Source organism: Hyaena hyaena, unplaced genomic scaffold, assembly GCF_003009895.1.
Source record: "Hyaena hyaena isolate Hyena2069 unplaced genomic scaffold, ASM300989v1 scaffold_111, whole genome shotgun sequence".
Taxonomy (NCBI): Eukaryota; Metazoa; Chordata; class Mammalia; order Carnivora; family Hyaenidae; genus Hyaena; species Hyaena hyaena.
Genome location: NW_024080743.1, coordinates 2,941,721 through 2,968,165, shown reverse-complemented (window position 1 = coordinate 2,968,165; position 26,445 = coordinate 2,941,721). Strand labels below are relative to the sequence as shown.

General features: G+C 38.0%; 1 protein-coding gene across 3 annotated transcripts in view; it reads right to left on the bottom strand.

The window, feature by feature from the left end:
- Positions 1 to 12,354: 12,354 nt before the first annotated feature.
- CCDC18 (coiled-coil domain containing 18) overlaps positions 12,355 to 26,445 on the bottom strand; it is a 137,057-nt gene continuing 122,966 nt past the window's right edge. For 2 of the 3 annotated variants that reach the window (XM_039236482.1, XM_039236483.1), the window contains exon 30: positions 12,355 to 12,659. In XM_039236482.1, coding sequence (XP_039092413.1) covers positions 12,606 to 12,659 — 54 coding nt within the window. In that variant the 3' untranslated portion in view covers positions 12,355 to 12,605. Of the gene's footprint in view, positions 12,660 to 21,428; positions 21,480 to 26,445 lie in introns of all 3 variants that reach the window. The other variant, XM_039236484.1, reaches the window with a different exon arrangement.

Below are 26,445 nucleotides of genomic sequence, written 5' to 3'. Positions count from 1 at the left end.
ATGATCCTTTTACCCCTACTTTCTTGAAGGTTTTATCAAGAAAGGATGCTTTTTTGTCAAATGCTTTCTCAGCATCTATTGAGAGGATCATCTTGTTCTTGTTCTTTCTTTTATTGATGTGATGTTGATTGTTTTCTGTATATTGAACCAGCCCTGCATCTCAGGTATAAATCTCACTTGGTTGTGGTGAATAATTCTTTTAATGCATTAGGACCCAGTAGGCTAGTATCTTGTTGAGGATTTTTGCATCCATGTTCATCATCCATGTTCATCTGTAGTTCTCACTTTTAGTGAGATCTTTGTCTGGTTTTGGAATCAAGGTAATGCTGGCTTCATAGAAAGAGTTTGGAAGTTTTTCTTCTATTTCTGTTTTTGAAAAAGCTTCAAGAGAATAGGTGTTAACTCTTTTTTAAATGTTTGGTAGAATTTCCCTGTAAAGCCACCTGGCTCTGAACTTTTTGATTTTTGATTACCAATTTGAATTCTTTACTGCTTATGGGTCTGTTAAGATTTTCTATTTCTTCCTGTTTCAGTTTTGGTAGTTTATATGTTTCTAGGAATTTGTTTGCTTCTTCCAAATTGCCCATTTTATTGGCATATAACTGCTCATAATTTTCTCTTACTGTTTTTACTGTTGTGTTGGTTGTGATCTCTCCTCTTTGAATCTTCATTTTATTTATTTGGGTTGTTTCCCTTTTCTTTTTGATCAAACTGGCTAGGGGTTTATCAATTTTGTTAATTCTTTCACAGAACCAACTCCTGGTGTCATTGATCTGTTCTATTGTTTTGTTTTGTTGTTGTTGTTTTGGTTTTGATAGCATTGATTTCTACTCTAATCTTTATTATTTCCTGTCTTCTGCTGGTTTGTGGGTTTTTGTTTTTTTGTTTTTTGTTGCTGTTCTATTTCCAGCTCTTTAAGGTGTAAGGTTAGGTTGTGTGTCTGTGACTTTTCTTCCTTCTTCAGGTAGGCCTGGATTGCTATATACTTCCTTCGTATGACTGACTTTGCTGCATCCCAGAGGTTGTGGGCTGTTGTGTTATCATTTTCATTGGCTTCTATGTACTTTTTAAATCCTCTTTAACTAGGTTAGCAAATTTATTCTTTAGTAGGATGGTCTTTAGTCTCCCAGTATTTGTTACCTTTCCAATTGTTTTCTTATGGTTGATTTTGAGTTTCATAGTGTTGTGGTCTGAAAATATACACGGTATGAATCTATCTTTTTGTACTTGTCGATGGATGATTTGTGTCCCAGTATGTGGTTTATTCTGGAGAACGTTCCGTGTACACTGTAGAAGAATGTGTATTCTGCTGCCTTAGGATGAAATGTTCTGAATGTATTTGTGAAGTCCATTTGGTCCAGTGTGTCATTCAAAGCCACGGTTTCCTTGTTGATTTTCTGTTAAGATGATCTGTCCACTGCTGTAAGTGGGGTGTTGAAGTCCCTACTATTATGGTATTATTATCAATGAGTTTCTTTATGTTAGTGATTAACTGATTTATATATTTGGGTGCTTCCACATTTGGAGCATCAATGTTTACAATTGTTAGGTCTTCTTAATGGATACACCCATTAATTATGATATAATGACCCTTTTCATCCCTTGTTACAGTCTTTGTTTTAAAGGCTAGGTTATCTGATATAAGTATGGCTACTCTGGCTTTCTTTTGGTAACCATTAACATGATAGATGGTTCTCCATCCCCTTCCTTTTGATCTGAAGGTGTCTTTAGGTCTAAAGTGGGTCTCTTCTGGGGTGCCTGGGTGGCTCAGTCGGTTAAGTATCTGTTTTCTGCTCAGGCCATGATCTTACAGTTCATGGGTTTGAGCCTCGTGTTGGGCTGTGTGGTGACAGCTCTGATCCTGGAGCCTGCTTCAGATTCTGTGTCTCCCACTGTCTATCTCTCTGCCCCTCCTCCGCTTGTGCTCTGTGTCTCTCTCTCAAAAATAACTAAACATTAAAAAATTGGGTCTCTTTTAAACAACATATAGATGGATCTTGTTTTCTTATGCATTCTGTTACCTCCAATGTTTCATTGGAGCATTTAGTCCATTGACCTTTAGAGTGAGTACTGAAAGATATGAATTATTGCCATTATGCTGCCTGCAGAGTTGGAGTTTCTGGTGGTATTCTCTGGTCCCTTCTAGTCTTTGTTGCTTTTGGTTTTATTCCTTTTTTTCCTCCCGTCTTTTATCCCCTCATAGAATCCTCCTTAAAATTTCTTGCAGGACTGGTTTAATAGTCATGAACTCCTTTTTGGTTGGGAAACTTTTAATCTCTCCTTCTATTTGGAATGATAGCCTTGCTGGATAAAGAATTCTTGGCTGCATATTTTTCCGATTCAGCACATTGAATATATCCTGCCACTCCTTTCTGGCCTGCCACATTTCTGTGAATAGGTCTGCTGTGAACTTGATTTGTCTTCCCTTGTAAGCTAAGGACTTTTTTCCCCATGCTGGTTTCAAGATTCTTTCCTTGTCTTAGTATTTTGTGAATTTGACAATGATATGCCTTGTTGATGGTTGGGTTTTTTTTAATCTAATGGGAGTCGTCTGTGTTTCCTGGATTTTGAAGTCTGTGTCTTTCCCCAGGTTAGGAAAATTTTCTGCTATGATTTGCTCACATAACCCATCTACCCCTTTTTCTCTCTCTTCATCTTCAGAGACCTCTATGATTCTGTTGTTGTTCCTTTTTAATGAGTCGCTGTTTTCTCTAATTCTTAAATCGTGCTCTTTTGCCTTAGTTGTCCATTCTTTTTCTGTTTCATTGTTTTCCAGAAGTTTGTCCTCTATATCGCTGATTCACTGCTGTACCTCATCCATCCTTGCTGCTGTGGCATCCATTTGAGAATGCAGCTCAGCTAAAACAATAGCATTTTTTATTTCACCCTGACTAGCTCTTATCTCCACAGAAAAGGATTCTAATCTGTTTCAACCCCAGCTAGTATTCTTATTATTGTGATTCTAAATTCTGATTCAGACATCTGCTTGTATTTCTGTTGATTAAGTCCCTGGTTGTTGTTTCTTCCTGTTCTTTATTTCTGGGTGAATTCCTTTATCTTCTCATTTTGAAGGAAGAAAAGGAATTAATAAGGTAAAAAAATTAAAATTAAAAAATTAAAAACAACACACACAGAAAATCAAATTAAGGATACTAGATTCCAGCTAGGTGTGTTCTTGTCTGGTTGTTGAAAGGAGCTTGATGGATTAGAGAAAAAGGAGAAAGATAAGAATAAAAAAAGAAAATATTGAAAATTTGGAAAAATACAATGAAATGTAATAAAAATGAAATGAGGGAAGTAAAAAATAGAATTGAAAGATTTACAAAAAAGTAAAAAATATAGTAGGAAAAAATAAAGAGAAATATTTGAATAGAAATGTAAAATAAAAATAAATTTTTTCTTTATTCAAGAATGAGAAAAGAAAAAAATTGAATAGATGGACCAACTAACAGACTGAAGTATGATTGAAATTACATCAATTTCCCCTAGAAGTCAAACTATGAAGCACTTTGTAGTCGATAAACCAAGCAAGCAAAGAGGCTTGTGTTGTTCCTGAAGAGCAAGGTTGGTCCAGTTGGGTGGGGCCTAGTGTAATGGCTCTGTTCTCCATTGGATGGTGCTGCTTAGCTTACTAGGGTGGATTGCTGTGGCGCCTGTAGGTGTGTATGCGCATGCACGGGAGGAGTGAACCCAGGCTCTAGTATCGGAACTCTGCTCTCCACAACTGGCAATCACACACTCCTCCTTTGTCTCTGGCTTCTGTCCATTCTCTGCTTCTACACTGTCTGTGACAATGCTATCAGGCTGCCAGGTGGCAACTTCCTCCTGAGTTTTATATCAGATGTGGCTGTGTATCCCAACCCCTTGCTTCTGAGGGACTGTGGCTTTGACCCACTCAGATCTTCTGGGGGAGGGTCTCACCAAGCAATGGCTGGGGGCTGGCCTGCCCCCAGGAAGGTTCAGCAGACCGTGCCGCTACCAATGCCCAGAGACTGTGATGGGGTGCCAGCCTGCCTGAGAAAAAGTTCATGAGATCGTGTAGCAGCAGCGTTTGAGGGATTATGGAAAATCACAACACACATCTGGCACCATGTTTCCCCCTTAATGTCCTTGTTCCAGCACTAGCGGATGTGGTTGTTCTCCAGGGCCCACTGGGACCTTTGCCTGTGGGGAGGCCACACAGTCTCTACCAAACGTCCTCCCAGCAGGGGAACTGCCTCTCCCCATGTGGCTCAAGGACCCCAAGGACTTCACTCTCTGCTCCTAGGGATTCACCCTTCCCACCAGGGTACCGCTAGGTTTCGAGATGCAGTGTTTCAAACTCTACACTCCCTCTGTTTATACAGTCTTAATGGAATTTAAACCCTCTCCTTTCTCCTTTATCCCTTTTTGTTCAGTCCCTTGTGTACTCTTTTCTTTTCTCTTCAGCTGCTTTCAGGTGGGGGGTGGGGGGAGGGATGCTTTCCATACTCTCTCTGTCTCCATCCTCTTTCTGCAAGCCAAACCAGGTCCTTGCCCTCTGCGCCTTTATCCCCCAGTTCACCTCTGAGCTGTGTACCTGCTGAGTTCTCTGATTCGAGTTGTGCAAATTGTTGTTTTAATTCTCAAACCAGTTTTCTAGGTGTGCAGGATGGTTTAGTGTTGACCTGACTGTATTTCAGAGACGAGAGACACAAAAAAACCTTCCATGCTGTTCTGCCATTTGGCCCCTCCCCTCCTCTGGTCTAGATTTTTAAAAGTAAATATTTAGAATATCTGGTTAGGGCATTTACACTGCCAGTTTTGTCTGTCTGGCTAAGGTGGCAACTGACAAATGGTAGCTTTATAGGATATAAAGTATTCTTTGGGAATTCTGGGATATTACTAGTAAAGACAACTACCCAAAGTGAACTTCTTGCAGGTACACACATGACAAGGGAGGGGAAATGAAATGGAAACAGCTAGTTTAATGAACTCGTTCAAGAATATGGGCCATTTAAATGTATGAAAAGATGGGGAGGTAGGCTGGAGATATGAGATTGAGGAAAAGATTTTTCTTTTTTAGGTTAGGAGAGACATGGATGTGTCTAATGTTGATGGGGAAAAGTGGGATACAAGAAAAAATCGATCATTTGGATGAAAGGAAATAACTGATAACGGAAAGTCCCTAAGGAGACAGAAAGGGATCCAAAATACAGGTAGACAGATTACCAAGAGGGAAATCTAGCCCTCACTGACTGAGATGATTGAGGTAAATTGAGTGCAGATTTAGATTTTTATTTTTATTTTTTTAGGGTGACATCACAAATTTGATTTCCTTTTATTACCCCTTTCTATTTTGTAATCTTTTTCCTTCCTTTCTTCCTCTCTTTCACTTTTCTTTCTTTCTTTCTTTCTTTCTTTCTTTCTTTCTTTCTTTCTTTCTTTCATTTGTTTCGTTTCTATCATTTCTTTGTTTCTCTCTCTCTGCCTACCTTCCCTTCCTCTCCCTTCCCTTCTCTTCCCTTTCCTTTTCTCCCACCTTCTTTTTCTTTTTTCTCCTTTTCTCTCTTCCTTCCTTTCTCTCTCTCTCTCTCTCTCTCTCCCTCTCTCTCTTTTACTTTTTTATTTTTATTTTTATTTTTTTAATATATTTTTAAATTTATTTCTAGGAGACAGAGAGAGACAACGTGAGCAGGGGAGGGTCAGAGAGAGAGGTACAGACTCTGAAATAGGCTCCAGGCTCTGAGCTGGCAGTTAGCACAGAGCCCGATGCGGGGCTCGAACCCACAAACCGCGAGATCATGACCTAACCGAAAGTCAGACGCTTAACCGACTAAGCCACCCAGGCGCCCCCCTCTCTCTCTCTTTTAAATTTATTGTGAAGTTAGCTAACATACAATCTATACAGTGTAGTCTTAGCTTTGGAAGTAGAGTTCCATGATTCATCACTTATGAACAACATTGAGTGCTCATCCCTACAAGTAGCCTCCTTAATGCCCATTTCCATTTTCTCCACCCCCCCAACCCCGCACTCCCATTAACCCTCAGTTTGTTCTCTGTATTTAAGAGTCTTTTACGGTTTGCCTCTGTCTCTGTTTGTAACTTATTTTTCCTTCCCTTCCCCTATGATCCTGTTAAGTTTCTCAAATTCCACATGAGTGAAAACATATGATATCTGTCTTTTTCTGACTGACTTATTTCACTTAGCATAATGCCCTTCAGTTCCATCCATATTGTTGCAAATGGCAAGATTTCATTTTTCATCGCTAAGTAGTATTCTGTTTTTATATATATACACATACATACAAACATACATACATACATACATACATACATACATACATACATATACACACCACATCTTTATTCTTTCATCATTTGATGGACATTTGAGCTCTTTCCATACTTTGGCTATTGTTGATAGCACTGCTGTCAACATTGGGCTACATGTGCTCCTATGAATTAGCACTCCTGTATCCTTTGGATAAATTCCTAGTAGTGCTATTGCTGGGTTGTAGATTAATTCTATTTTTAAGTTTTTGAGGAACCTCTACACTGTTTTCAAGAGTTTCTGCACCAATTTGCATCCCCAGTGCAAGGTTCTCTTTTCTCCACATCCTTGCCAGCATCTATTGTTTTCTGAGTTGTTAATTTTAGCCACTCTGACCAGTGTGAGGTGGTATCTCAATGTGGTTTTGATTTATATTTCCCTGATGATGAGTGATGTTGAGCATTGTTTCATATGTCTGTTAGCCACCTGGGTGTCTTCTTTATGTCTATTTATGTCTTCTGCCCATTTCTTCACTGGATGATTGGTTTTTTGGGTGTGAGTTTGTTAAGTTCTTTATAGATTTTGGACACTAACCCTTTATCTGATATGTCATTTCCAAATATCTTCTATTCCACTGATTGCCTTCTAGTTTTGCTGACTGTTTCCTTTGCTGTTCAGAAGCTTTTTATTTTGATGAGGTGCCAATAGTTCATTTTTGCTTTCATTTCCCTTGCCTTTGGAGACATGTCAAGTAAAGTAAAAAGTTGCTGCAGCCAAGGTCAAAGAGGTTATTGACTGTTTTTTCCTTTAGGATTTTGATGTTTTCTTGTCTCACATTTAGGTCATTCATCCATTTTGAGTTTATTTTTGTGTATGGATAGTGTAAGAAAGTGGTCTAGTTTCATTCTTCTGCATGTTGCTGTCCAGTTCTCCCAGCACCATCTGCTAAAGCAACTGTCTTTTTTCCGCTGGCTACTCTCCTGCCTTTTTGAAGATTAGTTAGAGTCCTATTCTGGGTTCTCTATTACATTGGTCTATTTCTCTGTTTTTGTGCCAATACCATACTGTCATAATGATTACAGCGTTGTAATACAGGCTGAAGTCTGGAATTGTGATGCCTCCAGCTTTGGCTTTCTTTTTCAACATTCCTTTGGTTATCTGAGGCCTTTGTGGTTTTATACAAATTTTTGGATTGTTATTTTGATTGGGATTGCATTGAATGTGTAGATTGCTTTGGGTAGTATTGACATTTTAACAATATTCTTCCAATCCATGAGTATGGAATGGTTTTCCATTTTTTGGGGGTCTCCAATTTCTTTCATAAGCTTTCTATAGTTTTCAGTGTACAGATCTTTTACCCCTTTGGTTAGTTTATTCCTAGGTGTTTTATAGTTCTTGGTGCAATTGTAAATAGGATTGATTCCTTGATAACTATTTCTGTTGCTTTATTATTAGTGTATAGAAATGCAGCCGATTTCTGTACATTGATTTTTATATCCTACATCTTTGCTGAATTCATGTATCAGTTCTAGCTGTTCTTTTGGGTGGAGTCTTTTGACATGTACGTCATGTCATCTGTGAAAAGTGAAAGTTTGACTTCTTCCTTGCCAATTTGGATGACTTTTCTTTCTTTTTTTTTTGTCAGATTGCTAAGACTAGGACTTCCAGCACTACATCAAACAACAGTGGTGGGAGTGGACATCCCTGTCGTGTACTTGATCTCAGAAGGAAAGCTCTCAGTTTTTCCCCATTGAAGATGATTTTAGCTCTGGACCTTTCATATATACCTTTTATGATGTTAAAGTATGTTCCTTCTATCCTGACTTTCTTAAGGGTTTTTATTAAGAAAGGACACTTTTTTCATCAAATGCTTTTTCTGCATCTATTGACAGGATCATATGGTTCTTATACTTTCTTCTATTGATGTGATGTATCATGTTGATTAATATACAAATATTGAACAAGCCATTCAGTCCAGGAATGAATCCCACTTGATCATGGTGAATAATTCATTTAATACACTGTTGAATTTGATTCGCTTTTTAGTGGGGTCTTTGTCTGATTTGGGAATCGAGGTAATGCTGGCTTCCTAGAATGAGCCCAGGAGCTTTCCTTTCATTTCTATTTTTTGGAATAGCTTGAGAAGAATAGGTATTAACTTTGCTTTAAATTTCTGGTAAAATTCCCCTGGGAAGCCATCTGGCCCAGGACTCTTATTTGTTGGGAGATTTTGGATAACTGATTCAATTTCTTCATTGGTTATGGATCTGTTCAAATTTTCCATTTCTTCCCATTTGAGTTTTGGTAGTGTGTGGGTGTCTAGGAATTTGTCCATTTCTTCTAGGTTGTCCAGTTTGTTGGTATATAATCTTTCATAGTATTCTCTAATAAGTGCTGACATTTCTGTGGTGTTGATTGTGATGTTTTCTCTTTCATTCATGATTTTATCTATTTGGGTCCTCTTTTTGAGAAGTCTGGCTAGGGGTTTATCAGTTTTGCTTATTCTTTCAAAAAACTAGCACTTAGATTCATTGATCTGTTCTCCTGTATTATTTTATTCAATAGTATTTCTTTCTACTCTAATCTTTATTATATCTCTTCTTTTGCTGGCTTTGGGCTTTCTTTGCTGCTGTCTTTCTAGTTCCTTTAGGGGTGAGAGGTTAGGTTCTGTATTTGGGATCTTTCTTACTTTATGAGATAGGCCTGGATTGCAATGTATTTCCTCTTAAGACTGCCTTTGCTCCATATCAAAGGGTTTCGACTATCACGTTTTCATTTTCATTTGCTTCCATATATTTTTAAATATCTTTTTTAATTTCCTGGTTGACCCATTCATTCTTTAGTAGGATGTTCTTTAATCTCCATGTATTTGGAAACTTTCTAAATTTTTCTTGTGGTTGATTTTAAGTATCATAGTGTTGTGATCTGAAAATATGCATGTATGATCTCAATCCTTTTATATTTGTTGAGTGCCGTTTTGTGACCCAGTATGTGATCTAGTTTGGAGAATGTTCCATGTGCACTCGAGAAGAATGTGTATTTTGCTGCTTTTGAATGAAAAGTTCTGAAAATATGTTAGGTCCATATGGTCCAATATCATTCAAGGCTATGGTTTTATTTATTTTCTGCCTAGATGATCTGTCCATTGCTGTAAGTGGAGTATTAAAGTCACCTACAATTACAATGTTATTATAAATAACTTTGCTTATGTTTGTGATTGATTTATATACTTGTGTGCTTCCATGTTGAAGGCATAAACATTTACAATTGTTAGCTCTTCTTGATGGATAGACCCCTTAATTATGATATAATGCTCTTCTTCATCTCTTGTTACAGTCTTTGGTTTAAAATATATTTTGTCTGATACAAATATGGCTACTCCAGCTTTCTTTTGACATCTGTTAGCATGATAGATGGTTCTGCATCCTCTCACTTTCAATCAGCAGGTGTCTTTAGGTCTAAAATGAGTCTCTTGTAGGCAACATACTGATGGATTTTGGTTTTTATGCATTCTGATACCCTATGTCTTTTGCCTGGGGCATTTAGTCCACTTACATTCAGAGATTTATTGAAAGATATGGCTTTAATGTCATTCTGTTATTTGTAGGTTTTGTGTTTGTGGTGATGTATCTGGTCATTTGTGGTCTTTAGGCTTTCCACTCAGAATCCTCCTTAGTATCTCCTGCAGGGTTGGCTTAATGGTCATGAACTCTTGGGGGTTTTGTTTGGGAAAGACTTTATCTCACCTTTTATTGTGAATGACAACCTTGCAGGATAAAAGATTCTTGGTCACATATTTTTCTTATTTAGCACATTGAATATTTCCTGCCACTAGTTTGAGTTTTTGAATGTATAGGCAGGGTATTGTAGAAGTTTTTTTCTGTTGGCAGCCATTCTCTAAGTTTTCATTTTAATTCCAGTTAGTTAGCATATAGTGTTATATTGTCACAGACTTTGAGTCTGGAGTTCTCTCTTGTCCAGCAAGACAGTGGATGCAGAATTGAATACAAGAGAGGCTAATGTCTGGGAGGAGACAAGAGCCCTGAGTAAGGGTCCTTTCTCCGTATTTATTAGGATCAGAAGGCTTAAATACGCGATGGACGTGCAGAAAGAGAAAATAACAGGGATCATTAACTCACGTGTGTGAGAGAAAGGGGTTTTGAAGGTAGGTGGTGTTAGGGGTTAGTGTCAAGAGCGATAAAAAAAATTTTTTTTTAAATATTTTTATTTATTTCTAGGGGAGAGAGAGAGACAGCATGAGCAGGGGAGGGTCAGAGAGAGAGGGAGATACAGACTCTGAAATAGGCTCCAGGCTCTGAGCTGGCAGTCAGCACAGAGCCCGATGAGGGGCTCGAACCCACGAACCGCGAGATCATGACCCAAGCGAAAGTCGGATGCTTAACCGACTAAGCCACCCAGGCGCCCCAAGAGCGATAAAAATCTTGGTGCCAGGAGAGGGCCATTTACTGCAGGCACCAGGCACTGTGTCCATTTAAGTTTCCAGGGGCTAGGACAGACAGAGTATGCTACCTCAAGGTTAACAAGTCATTTTTCTCACTAATTATTAGCTCTGGGCACTTTGGCCCTGTAGTGGCTTTCTGCTCTCTACTTTGTTTTACTTAATGATTAATCTTGGGTGCTTTCGCCCTGCTGCAGTGGCTTTCTGCCTCTACCTGTTCTCAGACGCTTTCTTCTTGTGGAAGTGGCTTTCCAATCTACACTTTGTTCTATCCTGGGAGCTTTTGTCCTGTGGCGTCTTTCCACCCTAAGCCTTGTAACCAATTGGAGCAAGCTCAGAGAATTCTTAAATCTATTCCCCACATTATATTATGTCGTAATCTGGATCTGGAGTTGTCTCTTGTCCAGTGAGATTAAAATGTGAGAGAGGCTAATGTCCAGGAGGAGATAAGAGGCCCAAGGAAGGGTGCTTGCTCTGTTTTTATTAGGATCAGAAGGCTTACAAGCATGATGGATGTGCACAAAGAAACAATGAAACTGTGCACATTAACTCATGGTGTGGGGGCAAAGAGTGTTTTGAAGATATGCGGTGTGAAGGTCAATACAAAACAAAATACTGGCACAGGGCAAATGGTTGTTTAAAGCAGGTATGAGGCGCCACCTCTGTTTACCTAAACTTGCCTAGGGGACAAAAAAGAGAGCATGCTACCTACAAGTCAACAAGGCACCTTTTTTCTTGCTAATTAGCTCTGCTCTGGGCAACTTGCTGTGGTCTATAGCCCTGTTTACCTATTTTGGTCCTTTCTTACTGTGAAAGCAGCTTTCTGATATTGTACTAAGTTGGGGGGGGGGGTGCTTCCACCCTGAATACCTAATCTTGTTTACCTAGTCTTGGATGTTTACATCCTGAGATTTCCTATTCCTATACTTTTGTCCTATACTGGGGGCCTTGCCCTGTTTACCTAATCTTGTTTAACTAATCTTTTATGCATTCATCCTGTGGCTTTCTATTTCTTTATGCCTTGTTAACCTATTGGTGTAAGTTCAGGGAATTCTTAAGCTTATTCCCCACAACATTAGTTTCAGTTGTATAATATAGTGATTCATACTTCCATACAACAGCCAGTGCTCATCACAAATGCTCTCCTTAATCCCCATCCCCTATTTGACCCATCCTCCTACCCACCTCCCCTCTGCTAACCATCACTTCTCTATAATTAAGAATCTGCTTACTGATTTTTTTTCTCCCTTTGCTACTTTGTTTCTGAAATTCCACATATATGTGAAATCTCAGTATTTGTCTTTCTCTCTTATTTTGCTTAGCATTGTACTCTCCAGGCTCCATCCATGCCATTGCAAATGGCAAAATTCCATTCTTTTTAATGGCTGGATAACATTCCATCATATATACATACCACATCAACTTTATCCATTCACCAATTGGCAGTTACTCTCTTTGAAGCGTGAGGTGAAATCATATGCTGAGTGTGTGTGTATCTGTGTGTGGGTGTTTTAATGGACTTATGAGAAGTGGTGAAGATTTGACCCAGGTAGAAGTAAAGATTAATACCAACAAAGATTTTTATGCAACGGTGTACAGTCACAAATGTGTATAATTAAACTGTTTTACAAAGAGACCTTAAAAATTCAGTAGCTTAAAAAGACAGAATTTTATTCTTCTCTCTGTGTAATAGTCTAAGGAGAATGCTCCAGATTGCTTAGGCACCTATATTCCTTCTATTTTGTTTCTTTTTTGTCATTCCCAACGGTGTTTTCTTCACATGCATGGTTGAAGTCGGGATGCTGGCAATTCTGGCTGTAGGGCATTGACCTTGGTAGAGCACATATGTAATACTTAAATGTTCAAGACTGAAGTGGCACACATCATTTTTGCTTGTATTCTTCTGGTGAGAACTTACCCATTGGAGATGCTGAGAAATAGTGTCTGGCCATGGGCCCAGCTAAAACTCTGTAATTACAGGAAAAGGAAAATAATTTGTTTTGGCAAAGAAAGAACCAGTAGTCCTCACCACAACATGGATGTATGCTTTTCTCTATAATATGACTTAAATATAGGGAGGAAAAGGGCAGTTAATAAATTCAGTAAAGTTTTTCCATGTAAATAAAGGACCAAAAACTTCAGGATAATAGCAACGGAGTGATCTGAAGTGATACTCTCTCCTATCTAAGCCGAAGAAGAAAATGAATAACAGCAGCAGCCAACAGTTCGCATTTACTGTGAACTTACTTTGTGCCAGGTATTACTCTAAGTGTACTGACTTGTTTAATATTCATAACTATTTGAGGTAGGTAACATTATTCTATTTTATAATTGAGGAAACAAACACACAGAAAGATTAAGTAATTTGCCTCAAGTGACAAAGTAAATGGGTGGCAGAACCAGGCTCTGAAGGGTTGTTAAAAGTTATTTCTGCATCTTTTGAGACAACTGTGCTTTTTCCCGTTTATTTTGCTTACTCTGTGAATTAGATTAAATAAGCCAGCCCGGACTTACTGGCATAACCGTCAATTGGTAATTATGTAACCTTCTTTTTATATATCTGACTTTTGCTTGCTAATATTTCATTGAAACTTTCTGTGTTTATGTCAGAGGTCCACAGCCTTTTTCTATTTAAAGGCCAAATAGTAACTATTGAAGACTTCGTGGCCTATCATAGTCTTTGTCACAACTATTCAATTCTGTTATAATGTAAAAGCAGCCACAGACAATATATAATTAAACTTTATTTTCAAAAACAGGGACAGGAAAGTCACATTTGGTTTGAGGGCTATAATTTTCTGACCTACAGTCTATGTTCACAAGGTTATCTTCTATGCATGTACTGTTCTTGTTAAACTTTGGTATCATTGTTACAGTGGCCTCACAAAGTAATCTGCAAGTTTTTCTCCTCCACTTTCAGAGTGTCAGGTGTTTTAATATTCCTTAATCATTTTAAAATGTCTGTAGGATCTATTGACATAGCCAGCCCCTCTTTCATTCAAAATATTGGTTATTTCTATTCTGTCTTGATAAGCCTTCCTAGATCAATTAATTTTATTATTTTCAATGAATCAGAGTACTTTCTCTTGTTTTCCACATCACTGATTTTTATTTTTCCCCTTCTATTCACTTTAGGTTTAACTTACTCTTTAAGCCCTCTAGCTTCTTGAGGTGGAAATACAGACCACTGATTTTATTTTTATTTTTTTAAAAATATTTTTGTTTATTTATTTCTAGGAGAGAGAGAGAGAGAGAGAGAGAGACAGCGTAAGCAGGGGAGGGTCAGAGAGAGAAGGAGACAGAGACTCTGAAATAGGCTCCAGGCTCTGAGCTGGCAGTCAGCACAGAGCCCGACGCGGGGCTCGAACCCACGAACCGCGAGATCATGACCTAACGAAAGTCGGACGCTTAACCGACTAAGCCACCCAGGCGCCCCTACAGACCACTGATTTTACACTTTTCTCTTCACAGATTATAAAGAAATTACAAAGTGTTAATTACTCCTTTAGCTGCATCTCACAATTTTAACATCTGTGTCTTTATTACCAAAGAAAATATCTAAATTCCCTTTTTATACATTGACTCAAGGATTATGTCAAGATTAATTTCCACATAATTTTTATAGATTTTCTAGATATACTGTTATGGAAATTTAAGGACATTGTGGTCAGAGACCATACTCTGTAGAATTGCAGTCTTTTGAAATTTATTGAGACCTAAATTGTGGTCCAGCATATGATATATCAACATTCTATGTACACTTGAAAGGAATGTGTATTTTGCAGTTGCTAGGAGTGGTATTCTTTAAATGTCAGTTATATCAAGTTACTTGATGGTTTTGTTCAAATCTGTATCCTTATTTTGTTTTTTTGTCTCTTATTCTTTAAATTATTGGAAAATGGAGGTTAAACTCCAGCTGTGATTGTGGATTTTTCTGTTTCTGTCGTTAGTTTTGTTAGTTTTTACTACATGTGTTCTGAAGATTGTTATTTGGGGTATACACATTTGGTATTATGTTTTCCTGCTGAACGCATCCTTTTACCATTATGAAACCTCATTCTTTATCTTCACCAATACTTGTTTTGAAGTCTGTCAGAAATTGCCTGCTGTAGGCCTGGTGCCTTTTCTTTTAATCTGTTTTACTTTCAGTATAGTCTTTCTATTTAAAGCATGTCTCACTGTTTCTTGTCAGAGATCAGTCTTCTTTTGGATCTTTGCTTCTTAGACTTTTTTCTGTGTTTGCTTTTAAGGTTTTCTTTCTTTAGTGTTCAGGAGTTTTCACTACTGTATGCCTAAGTATGATGTTCTTTGTATTTATTCTGCTTAGGGTTTGCTAAACGTAGAGGACCTGTAGGTTGTCCTTTTCTTTCCCTACACCAAATTTGATATATTTTCATAGTTTTCTAAAACTTTTTTCTCCGCAAACCATATGAGACTCTTAAATATTGAGAACAAACTGGGGGGTTGATGGGGGTGAGGGAGAGGGGAAAGTGGGTTATGGGAACTGAGGAGGGTACCTGTTGGGATGAGCACTGTGTTGTATGGAAGCCAATTTGACATAAATTATATTAAAAAAAAAATTTTTTTTCCTGTCCCATTTTCTCTTTTCAAAATTTTTTATTTACTTTAGAGAGAGAGTGCATGAGCAGGGGAGAGGGGGCAGAGACGGAGAGAGAGAATCCCAATCAGGATCCATGCTCAGTGTGGAGAAGGTTGCAGGGCTCAATCCCCACAACCCTGGGATCATGACTTGAGCTGAAATCAAGAGTCAGATGCTCAAATAACTAAGCCACTCAGGTACCTGTCTTTCTTCTCTCTTTAATAATGAATCACATTGTCTTGGTTGTTCTGTTACTATTTATTGAACCATGTTTCTCTGTTTTTCAGAGTTGACATTTTCTATTACTTTGCTTTCAAGCGAACTGATTTTCATTTCCACTATGCTGTTAAGGTGACACTGGGAATTTATTTCAGATATAGTAATTTTTTTGGTTCTAGAATTTCCATTTGGTTCATTTATATTTTCTATTTGTTGAGATTCCTCCCCCATCTTTATTCATTGTGTACATCTTTTCCTTTAAACAAAGACCTTATAATAGTTGCTCTACAGACCTTGTATACTAATTCCACTATCTAAATTACCTTGAGTTGGTTTTCACTGACTTTCCTCTAGATTATGGGTCATAACTTTTCTATTTCCTATGTCTAGTAATTTTTATTGTATGCTGGATATCTGGATATTGTGATGGATACATAAATGCAATTCTAGATTTCTGAATTGTTTTCCTTTAAAGAATACTGAGTTAGGGGTGCCTCAGTCATTTGAGCATCTGACTATTGATTTTGGCTCAGGTCATGATCCCAGGGGTGTGGGATTGAGCCCCATGTTAGACTCTGCACTGGGCATGAAACCTGCTTGGAATTCTTTCTTTGTCTCTGTCTTTCCCCCACTTTGTCTCTCTTTCACATGTGATACACACATGCACTCTCTCTCAAAAAAAAAAAAAATTATTGGCAGATATTCTCGATCCTCTCAGGCTTAGCTTTATCCTTTGCTTGGGTGGGTCTATTTTGGCTTTGATTTGGTTTTATTGTATACCTCTATTCTAGGATTTGGTTTTGTACCCAACGTATGACTTTACATGCCCAAGGTGCTCAGAAAGTGTCTTACTCTGTGGATAGTCTGGACCTCTAACATTCCCTAGAAGTATGTAATTTCTGGTATCTCCTTTCCACTCAGCCTCCTCGCAGCCACTCTCTGTCTTGCAGATTTTCATCCTGTACGTGTAAAGCCTGCCCTTTGCAGGGACTTGAGGGAGACTCTCAGTCTTCTGTGTCTACCCTGTGCCTCCGCATCTCTGGTATTCTGCTCCACAAATTCTAGCCACCGTAGCAATTCCAAACTGAAATGTGCCTCAGCTCAGCATGATCACCACTCCACTTGGGCTTTCTTTCCCTGCACCAGAATTGTAACTGGGGAAGTTTGCCCCCAATCTGAGAGCCTAAGCAAATAGTACAGTTAACTTAAGTTAAAAATTTTTTTTTAAATGTTTCTTTATATTTGAGAAAGATAGTGTGTGAGCTAGGGAGGGGCAGAGAGAGATGGAGACAGAATCTGAAGCAGGCACCAAGCTCTGAGCTGTCAGAACAGAGCCCGAACCCCGAACCTCACAGGGCTTGAACCCATGAGCCATGAGATCGTGACCTGAACTAAAGTCGGATGCTTAACCACATGAGACACCCAGGCACTCCTCGTAGGGTTAACTTTGAATGTTTCTCTTCATTTAAAGATTACAGCCTTGTGCTTTCTGTTGCTTAATGACTAAAAAGAACGGTCTCACATATTTTGTCCAGTTTTATAATTGTGTAGGACATAAGGGCAAGACGAATACCAATTATTCTATCATGGCTGGATGTATAAGTTTCCTACTCAAAGTCCACAGTCTCAACCACATTAGTAAATTACCTCTATGAGAATGATTCCATATTATAGAAAAGAATGTTACATGGAAACACATTCTTAATGTGGAAAAATATCAACAGGGATTAGAGATTGAGAGAACTGAAAGGATATGAAATTGTTGTTAGAGTGGGGATGCTAGAATGTAAGACTTCATAGATGAAACACATGATAACAAGATCCAACAGGTATGGATGGCTGAAATAGGCTAATAATAGTCTATGTTTTGTAGAAAGAGAAAAGAGTGATCTGATAGCCACCAGATTATGGTCTTTGATGGCAAAAACTAGGTGAGTGATGATGGAAAATTAAGCAAACATCTAACCAAAACCAAAACCAAACAGGAAAGCAGAATAGGTAAATTTTGAGAAAACCTCATAACTTCAATTTTGGATAAATTTAAAGATTTATAAAATTTTTTTGATGTTTTATTTATTTTTTGAGAGAGACAGTGAGTGAACAGGGGAGGGACAGAGAGGGAGACACAGAATCCAAAGCAGGCTCCAGGCTCTGAGCTGTCAGCACATAGCCTGACACAGGGTTTGAACCCATGAGCTGTGAGATCATGACCTGAGCTGAAGTTGGATGCTCTATTGACTGAGCCACCCAGACAGCCCTAAAGTTTTCTTAAAAAAAAAAAAAAAAAAAAAAAAATCTATAGGATATCCAGAGAACTGTCTGGGTGGGCAACTGAAAATACAGATTTGTAGCAAGGAAAAGATGAAGATATAGATCTGGAAGTTATTACCATAAAGATTATTACTGAAGCAATAGTACTGGATGAACTGATCTAAGAACAAATACCTGTAGAAGAGAGATCTGAGGAAACCTAGGGAATCCCAACAGTTCAGAGGCAGACAGACAAGAATACTAAGAATGGATGTCCAAAGCAGTAAAAGGCAATATAAGAGGTAATGTCCTTGAGCAGTTAAAAGCATGAACTCTTCAGTCAGTTCAAATCCCAGCTGTTATAAAGCTACATGACCATGAGAAAAATTACTTAACCCATTGTGCCTATTTTGTATAAAATACAGTGATACATACTGGCACTTTCCTAATGAGAAATAATCACAATAAGTCTAGAGGCTCATTCTGCCTCCAATCTCCTGTCCTCTCAAACTTTTAGTAGCAAAAAAGGCAGCTGGATCAACAAATTTGAGTTAGCTTTAACAGAGGGATGGAAAGGTTCCTCCTCTCTACCAAGGCTACTTCTTCTACAAAGAAGTTTCCATTAGTGCATGGCTACATAGATATTCTCTATCTCAGCCCAATAATAAATGTAGACTATTATGGGGGCAGGGTTCCTTTCCACTGGAACTTTGAACACAGTGCATGCAGACTATGCCTAAGCTGTAGGATGAGAGTTTGAGGGATGGTGTGCACTCTACTACTACCCTCTCTTTTTCCTCAATATTTTACTCATGTGGTACCTACAGTACTGTGTTGCATGACCTCCTTGGAAGATATTTCCTCATAGATTGTTGCTATACTTGTTTCTCTTTACAACATTGCCTGGCATGTGCATAATGGTAGGTATTATGTAAAGATCAGCTCTTTGTTTCTAAAAGGAGAATCAGGAAAGACTGGCAGTGTTCTAGAGTCAAATAAAGAGATCACAATACAAAAAAATCAAGGTAAGGAATGAAAATAGGACACTAGGTATGGCAACACAGTAAGAGAAGTCAGATTGTATTAGGTTAAGGATTGGGTTGGAAGTAAAAAGTAAAACAGGGAATATAAACTTTTTTCTAAAAACTTTGCTGGCAAAAAAAAAAAAAGGACAAGTACATTGGTCAGCACTTTTTTGCTTGCGAGTGACAGAAATCCAATTTGAACTAGTTTTATAAACGGGCTTATTGAAGAATATTGTGATGTCTCAAAAATGTGGCCAAGTCTCAAAGGCATACAGAACCAGGATCTTCAGTTATTCTTTCTTGTTCCTTTTTGTAGGTTTATTTCAATTTTTTCCTCCTTTCTCTAGACTAGTTGCATTGCTGCTTTGACCCACGTGCTAGGAAAGATGGCTATAAAGAGCTCTGGAGTCTTGTATTTTATCATCCAGGCATGCAAAAAGATAGAGGGATTTGTCTGTTTGTAGTTTCAGCTTAACGGAGGACCATGGGGGAGGAGAAGGGGAAAAACAGTGGAGGAGAGGGAGGGAGGCAAACCATGAGAGACTCTTGAAAGCTGAGAACAAACTGAGTGCTGACGGGGGTGGGGGGAGGGAAACAGGGGTGATGGGCATGGGGGAGGGCACTTGTGGGGATGAGCACTGGGTGTTATATGGAAACCCACTTGACAATAAACTATTTAAGAAGAACAAAACAAAAAATTTTTTTAACCTCATTTTGAGAGACATAGAGATAGAGAGACAGAGACTCCCAACCAGGCTCTGCACTGTCAGAGCAGAGACACACTGGGCTTGATCTCACAAAGTGTTAGATCATTACCTAAGCAGAAATCAAGATTAAGAGGCTTAACTGAATGAACCACCTAGGAGTCCCTCATCTTCAAAATTTTTAAGAAAGGACTCTGGTCCTGCTTAAACTAAGTGTCTAATCCTGGATGAATCAAGAGTAGTCAGGGATACATAAAGGAAATTGAGGGAGACTGGACCTGACAATCTATGAAATAAGTGGGTAAATTATCCCTTTAGAGTATAGGAGATGTATTAAAGGGGATAGTTGAAAATACAAATATTAGCATACTTGTCAAGAGGAAGAGGAAGGAAGCTAGGAGGAAAAGATTAAAGTCTGTCAAAAAAAAGAGTCCTTGAATGCTGTGAACAAATTGAGGGCTGATGGGGGTGGGGGAGAGGGGAAGGGGAGTGATGGGCATAGAGGAGGGCACTTGTTGGGATGAGCACTGGGTGTTGTATGGAAATCAACTTGACAATAAACTATTTAAGGAAAAAAAAATGAGTCCAGCTCAGGCTGGAAACTAAATTAATGAAGGTGTCAGATGTACAATGTGACAATTCAGTAATGCTCATTAGTCCATGAACAAGAATTCATAAGGCACATGGTAGAAAGCTGGGGGAAAGAGAAATAAGGGTGCTGGCTAAAAAGACTGAATCAGTAATTTAACTCTTAGGGTCAAGTGATTAGTCGGTAGAAGTAAAAAGATAAACTTTATTCCACTCCTGACAAGTAATTACAAATTCTTAATTAGTTTATTCAAGTGGTACTGTCAACATTAATGGCTTTAATGTTTACCTATCAGAATAAATTAACTCCATATTCTTAGGTTTATCCTTAGAATGTTAGAATGTATCCTATTTGGACTAATCCTGAGAGGGTTTAGATAGGTCATCTTAATTTTGCAGCATTATTTTTATTCTACCATAAAGCTGGCCAGTATAAATAGGGTCACTAACCCCAACACCGTCTCAGGATACTTAAAAAATCAGTTTCTTTGTTACACATACTTGTGTCACTTTGTTAAATAATTCCACCTGTAAAACAGGAATAATAATAGTATATACCGTATAAAATAGATTATGTGAATTTAATGAATTGACAAATAGAAAGTGCCTAGAACAGTGGTAAACACTAAATGGTAAACACTCAACAAAAGCCAGCCATTATTAGTACAATTATGAACCTGTGGCAGACTGACTTCTAAATTCATATTACTTATTTGAAAAAAGAAAATCAATTAAGTGTCCAACTCTTGATCTCAGCTCAGGTCCTGATCTCAGAGTCATGAGTTCAAGCCTGGTATTGGGTTCCATGCTGGGTGTGGAGCCTACTAAATAAATAAACAAACAAAAATAATGTATTACTAGAACAATAGGCAGATAATATGGTAATCTAATTGAAAATAAAATGACTCAATGTACTTATTAAGCATTTTAGCAATGATTTTTACGTAAGAAACAAAGACAAGGAAAGTAGCAAGTTTAAACCAAAATTAGTAATGAATTCGCTGTCACAAAAAGAAAAAGCTTTTGAAGAATTTTCTTTAAATATACTGAAATGTTGGGGTGCCTGGGTGGCTCAGTCAGTTAAGCGTCCGACTTCGGCTCAGGTCATGATCTCACAGTTCATGGGTTCAAGCCCTGCGTCAGGCTCTGTGCTGACAGCCAGCTCAGAGCCAGGAGCCTGTTTCGGATTCTGTATCTCCCTCTCTCTCTCTGACCCTCCCTTGCTCACACTGTCTCTCTCTCTCTCAGGAATAAATAAAAAAAATATATATATACTGAAATGTAAATTTATTCAAAAACAATAAAATAACAGCTCCTATGAAGTACGAGCTACATGTAATAAACACAGTACCAAAAATCTCATTTTTCACCACATCAACATCTTCTTTTACAACTTTTCTCCCTGGAATAATGAGAAAAAAAAAGATTAGCGTTTGAATTATTCTTATTGAATTTAGCATTAATGTCCACTATAATAATCAGGAACATAATTTAAAGCAAGAGTGGGAAATACTTAATTAAGAAATAAGAATCAGAAATGAGAATCAGAGAAAGTAAAAAATGGACCACATGAAATTTAAAAAGCAAATAATTTTGGTTAGGGGGCACTGGGAGGGGGGGCAAAGTTTAAACTGATTTAAAAAACAAAAACAGAGGACACATAATAGATATTTAGACACTGGTGTCACATTATGGTTTGAGGGCACAATAAGGAAAATAGATGAAGGGCTACATGAAAAAAGTCAATGAAAAAGAGAAAGGGAAAAAAAACAAAAACAAAAAACAAAAAACAAGAGCAGGAAAGGAAAATGACGAGAGAAATATCTGAACAAAAAAGAGCACAACATAGAGAAGTAGAAAAATACTGGGAAAAGGCCCAGAAGTTTCTAAAGATACAAGTCAAATACTCTTGTCACACTTTGGTCTTTACTTAGGCCAGGGTTTTGAAAATGTTACCATGTCTCTAGGTATTACTTGTAACCCTGCTTCACTTTGCTTTTTTTCTTCTCTGTTTTCCCTATAGATGACTTTCTCAATTTTTATTTTTCATGTTATTGCATGGCATATGGGCTATATTTGCAAATGACTTTTTCCTTTTTGGAAATAAGATAATTATAAACAATACTTCTTATAACTTCCTAATAAGTTGTGAATTAGCTAATTAATCAGTATTCACAGCACAGTATTCCACTGTTCAAATCTAAAACAGGAGTTTTTAACTTGATATCTGTGAACTCCTTGATAATGTGTTCAAAATTTCGTGCATGTGTGATTTTTTTTTCTTTTTTGTGACTTCTGAAGCTTTTGTCCGAAAACTGTTGTGTTAGAGGCTTTATGGCGAATGAAGTGCCAACATAGTTAACTGTTAGGAAAATCAGTATTTGTGCTATAACATAAATAAAAGAGCTAACACAAGTACTCCTCCTGTAGTAGTTTCTAGATTTTTTTTTCTGCTGGTTCAGTGAACTTGAAAACTGCACTCTCTGGAGCAGAGCTGGATTAAGGCCCACTGATGCCCTCAACACAGACCAACAATGAGGCCCCTTCGCCTTTCCATTGCTTAAAATAAAGAGCTTAAGGATCTTTTACCCAAATCAGTGCATGACTTAAATGCCAGCTGTTTTACTCTCTACAAAAATGAAAACTCAAATCATAAGTCAGAAACAAATGTAATTTCATGATGACACCTTCAAATCAAATTTAAACCTAAGTCACTCACTATACCAAAGAAAAATATTTTAACAGTACACATTAATTGCAACATGGCAGACAAAGACAATTACAAAATAATCTACCACACTCATGTGTGCAGTGAGAGAGCTAAGGGCATGACAGGGCAAAACACGGTGGTGCCCCCTTTTCCCTTGGAGCCCTAAACTCAAGTTTATTTTCCTTAAAGATGAATCCAGGGCTGCTACTCTGGAGTTTTTGCATGGGCAGACATGCAAGGGGGTGAGCAAGTAAGTAACTGGGCAGAGGTTAGCCCCAATCCACTTTTAATCAGATAGATTATCTTTGTATCTGACTGACATATTAGGGTTTCTTTATAAAATTCCATTTAAATAATAGTTCTTTTTGGCTTAACAAAATTTAAAATTCCTGCTTTTATATCAGAGACCAATGCAGTGTCCTATTTTAGTGTAGGTGAGGTGAGCTAAGGACCAGAGAGGGCCTGGAGATCAAGGTTCTACAACCCAATTTAAAATATGTCAAGTTTTACAAATTTTACATTTATTAATGGAATGTACATGTAAATGACCATGAAGTTAGACAGTAAAACCATAGTAAGTCAAAGTCTCTTTCAATGGTAGCAGTGCTTGCTCTGAATTTTCTCACCTTCCATTAAAAGAAAAAAAAAAAAAAGAGGAGTCCCTATAGCCAAAGTACTGAGGTGTCTTCAGGCACCCTTCCCTTAAGATTAAGGTATAATTGCAAGTGTTTGCCATCTAAGAACTGAGTAAAATCCACAGATGAGCATTTGTCAAGCATTAGTCCCAGCATGGGTCTTGAAGGAGTATCAAATGGCATGCTGAGCAACCCAAAGAACCAGGCCCTTCTTTTCAAGACAAAATTAAACCAACACAGATAACACAATTGAGGCTCATGAGCTACAAGGACCAGGTGAGACTAATGTAAAGGCTACTGACTACGGTTATTGCATTTAAAACTCAGTAGAGCATCACTGGCAATGAACAAAGCTGATGTGAACAGAATTTAACTTTGGATTTTCTAAAAAACTGGCTATAGTATTTTGCATATTTTATTTTATTAGTATTTTGCATATTTTAATTTGGCTGACTTTCCATTTAAAACAGAACAGGTAAAATGGCTTGAATTATTCAAATGCATCTATTTATTCCAGTGACCTATAGACTAAGATACTCTATCAGTTGTGTAGTAATTTTTAAGTCCTAACCTCTTAATCTCTAATTTACTAAGCAGTTGCAAAAGCAAACTATGTAATTAAACAGCACTGAACACAATATAAACACAACTATGTAATTAGTATATCAACAAAGGTTAAGAACAAAGCCTCATCTGTATAATAGGGATAATAATAGTAACCCCTAGCACCTGGGTGGCTCAATTGATTAAGTGTCAGATTCTTGATTTTGGCTCAAGTCATTATCTCATGGTTCCTGAGTTTGAGCTCCATGTTCCTTGTTGGGCTCCACGTGGACAGTGTGGAGACTGCTTGGGATTGATTCTCTCTCTCCCAGTCTCTCTGCCCCTCCCCCCTGTTCTCTTTCTCTCTCAAAAATAAATAAAATTAAAAATAAGAGTAACCCCTATAATAGAACTATTTGTTATTATTAGGGTAATAATAGTACCAATCAATAAAGATTAAATGAGTCAATTTATGTAAAGGAAATAGTGTCTGCATATAGTAAATGCCATGTATTACCATGAATACAATCTGTCACCGTACTAATCAAGTTTATCCTATTTTACCAGAAATAGACTGTTGCAAATTTAGGACTCTAAGGGCCACTGGAGTAGAGGAGAGGTTCTTAAAGGAAACCGTACTCCCCACGGGGAAACATGAAAATTTGTGATAGTTCTTTTTGGCTGTCACTATCATGGGAAGAAAGGGTCACCCTGACATGCCAGATAGACTAACTTGCAGGGCCATTTCACCCAACAAAACCATCTGCCTGGCAACCCTACTGGACTTGCCTAGCCCATTTATATTTTCCATTCTCCGAGATGCCTATTTCATACACCTGCCCTGTTCTTAAAACCCAATACCTTACCCTGCCATAGTTCATAATCTTAATAAAAAAACCTTCTCTAAGAAAATACAGGCAATCAATCAAGAAATTGCTCCCTTCTCACCAAATCTTTCCATGTATTTCTCTATGTATATATTGTACTTCTGTTCCCACTACAGTGGATGAACTGTCTGTTATCCCAGCTAGTTCTACTTCTCTGCTGAATTCTCTCCTTCAGCTGACCTTAAGAATTTTACACCTTCCACTCTATGTCTTGAATTATCAGTTTCCCTCCCAGATCATTCCCACCAGCTAAATGCTGTTTTATGTCTTATTCTAAAAAACAAACCAAAAAACTCTCCCTTGGCATTCTATATCTCTCATTTCTCTCCCTTGACACGCTATTCTCAAAAGAGTTGCCTGTTTTTGGTGTTTGCATAGTTCTTCTACGCTCTGCTGATCACACTCTAATCAGGCTTTATCCTCTAAATTATCATGAAGCCATTCTCATAAAGGTCTTATACAGCTTGGACTTTATCAAATATATCAACTACTGTTCCTCACTTTATTTAGCAACATTTGGTATCATTGTCTTTTCTGAAACATGATACTATATTTTCCTTTTTTCCCCTCCTATTTAAACCTCAGCTTTATTAGATGTTCAACTTCTTAATGCTAAAAGTAGTTTAGCCTTACTAAATTAGGCTTAATTTGGGGGCTTCTTTTTTCTACCCCCACTAACTCCCTTGATTTAATCCAGCTTTAATAACCATCTACATGCTGATATCTAAATTTTTAACTTCAGCCTCATTAGCCCAATCATTCGTCATTTTCACCTCGACATCTAACAGAAATCTCAAATTTAATATATCTAAAGTCAAACTTCTGATCTCTAAGAGGCTTCCAAATCTGCTCATCTCCTAGTATTCCTCAGCTCAGTAAAAGCTCACTTACTCTGGCCAAAATCTTTGGAGTCTTCTTTGGCTACTATGTCACTTAAAACCTACATTAAATCCTGTTGGCTCTGCCTTCAGAATATATCCAGATATGGAACCATTGTTAGCATTTCCACATCTATCCTCCTGCCTGCCCCAAATTGTCTCTTGCCTGGATTATTACATGTAGACTCCTAGACAGTCTTTGTTCTTTTTTTTTAATATTTTTATTTATTTCTAGGAGAGAGAGAGAGAGAGAGACAGCGTGAGCAGGGGAGGGTCAGAGACAGAGGGAGACACAGACTCTGAAATAGGCTCCAGGCTCTGAGCCGGCAGTCAGCACAGAGCCCGACGCGGGGCTCGAACCCACGAACCGCGAGATCGTGACCTGAGCGAAAGTCAGATGCTTAACCAACTAAGCCACCCAGGTGCCCTGATAGTCTTTGTTCTTGTTCCTTTATCATCCATTCTTGGTAAAACAGCCAGAATGACCCTTTAAAAACATAAATTAGATAACTGTCATTTCCCTAGGCAGAACCTTCCAATGGTTTCCCATCACAATTCAAATAAAATACAAAGTTCTTACAGGTGCAAGAGCACCCCTGTCTCCCACCCTACAACCCAACCCCTAATTAACATCATCTCTTATCGGCTACTACTTTCCCTTTTGTTTACACCAAACCAGGAATATACCTCCTAGCTGTTTTTTGTACATGCCAGG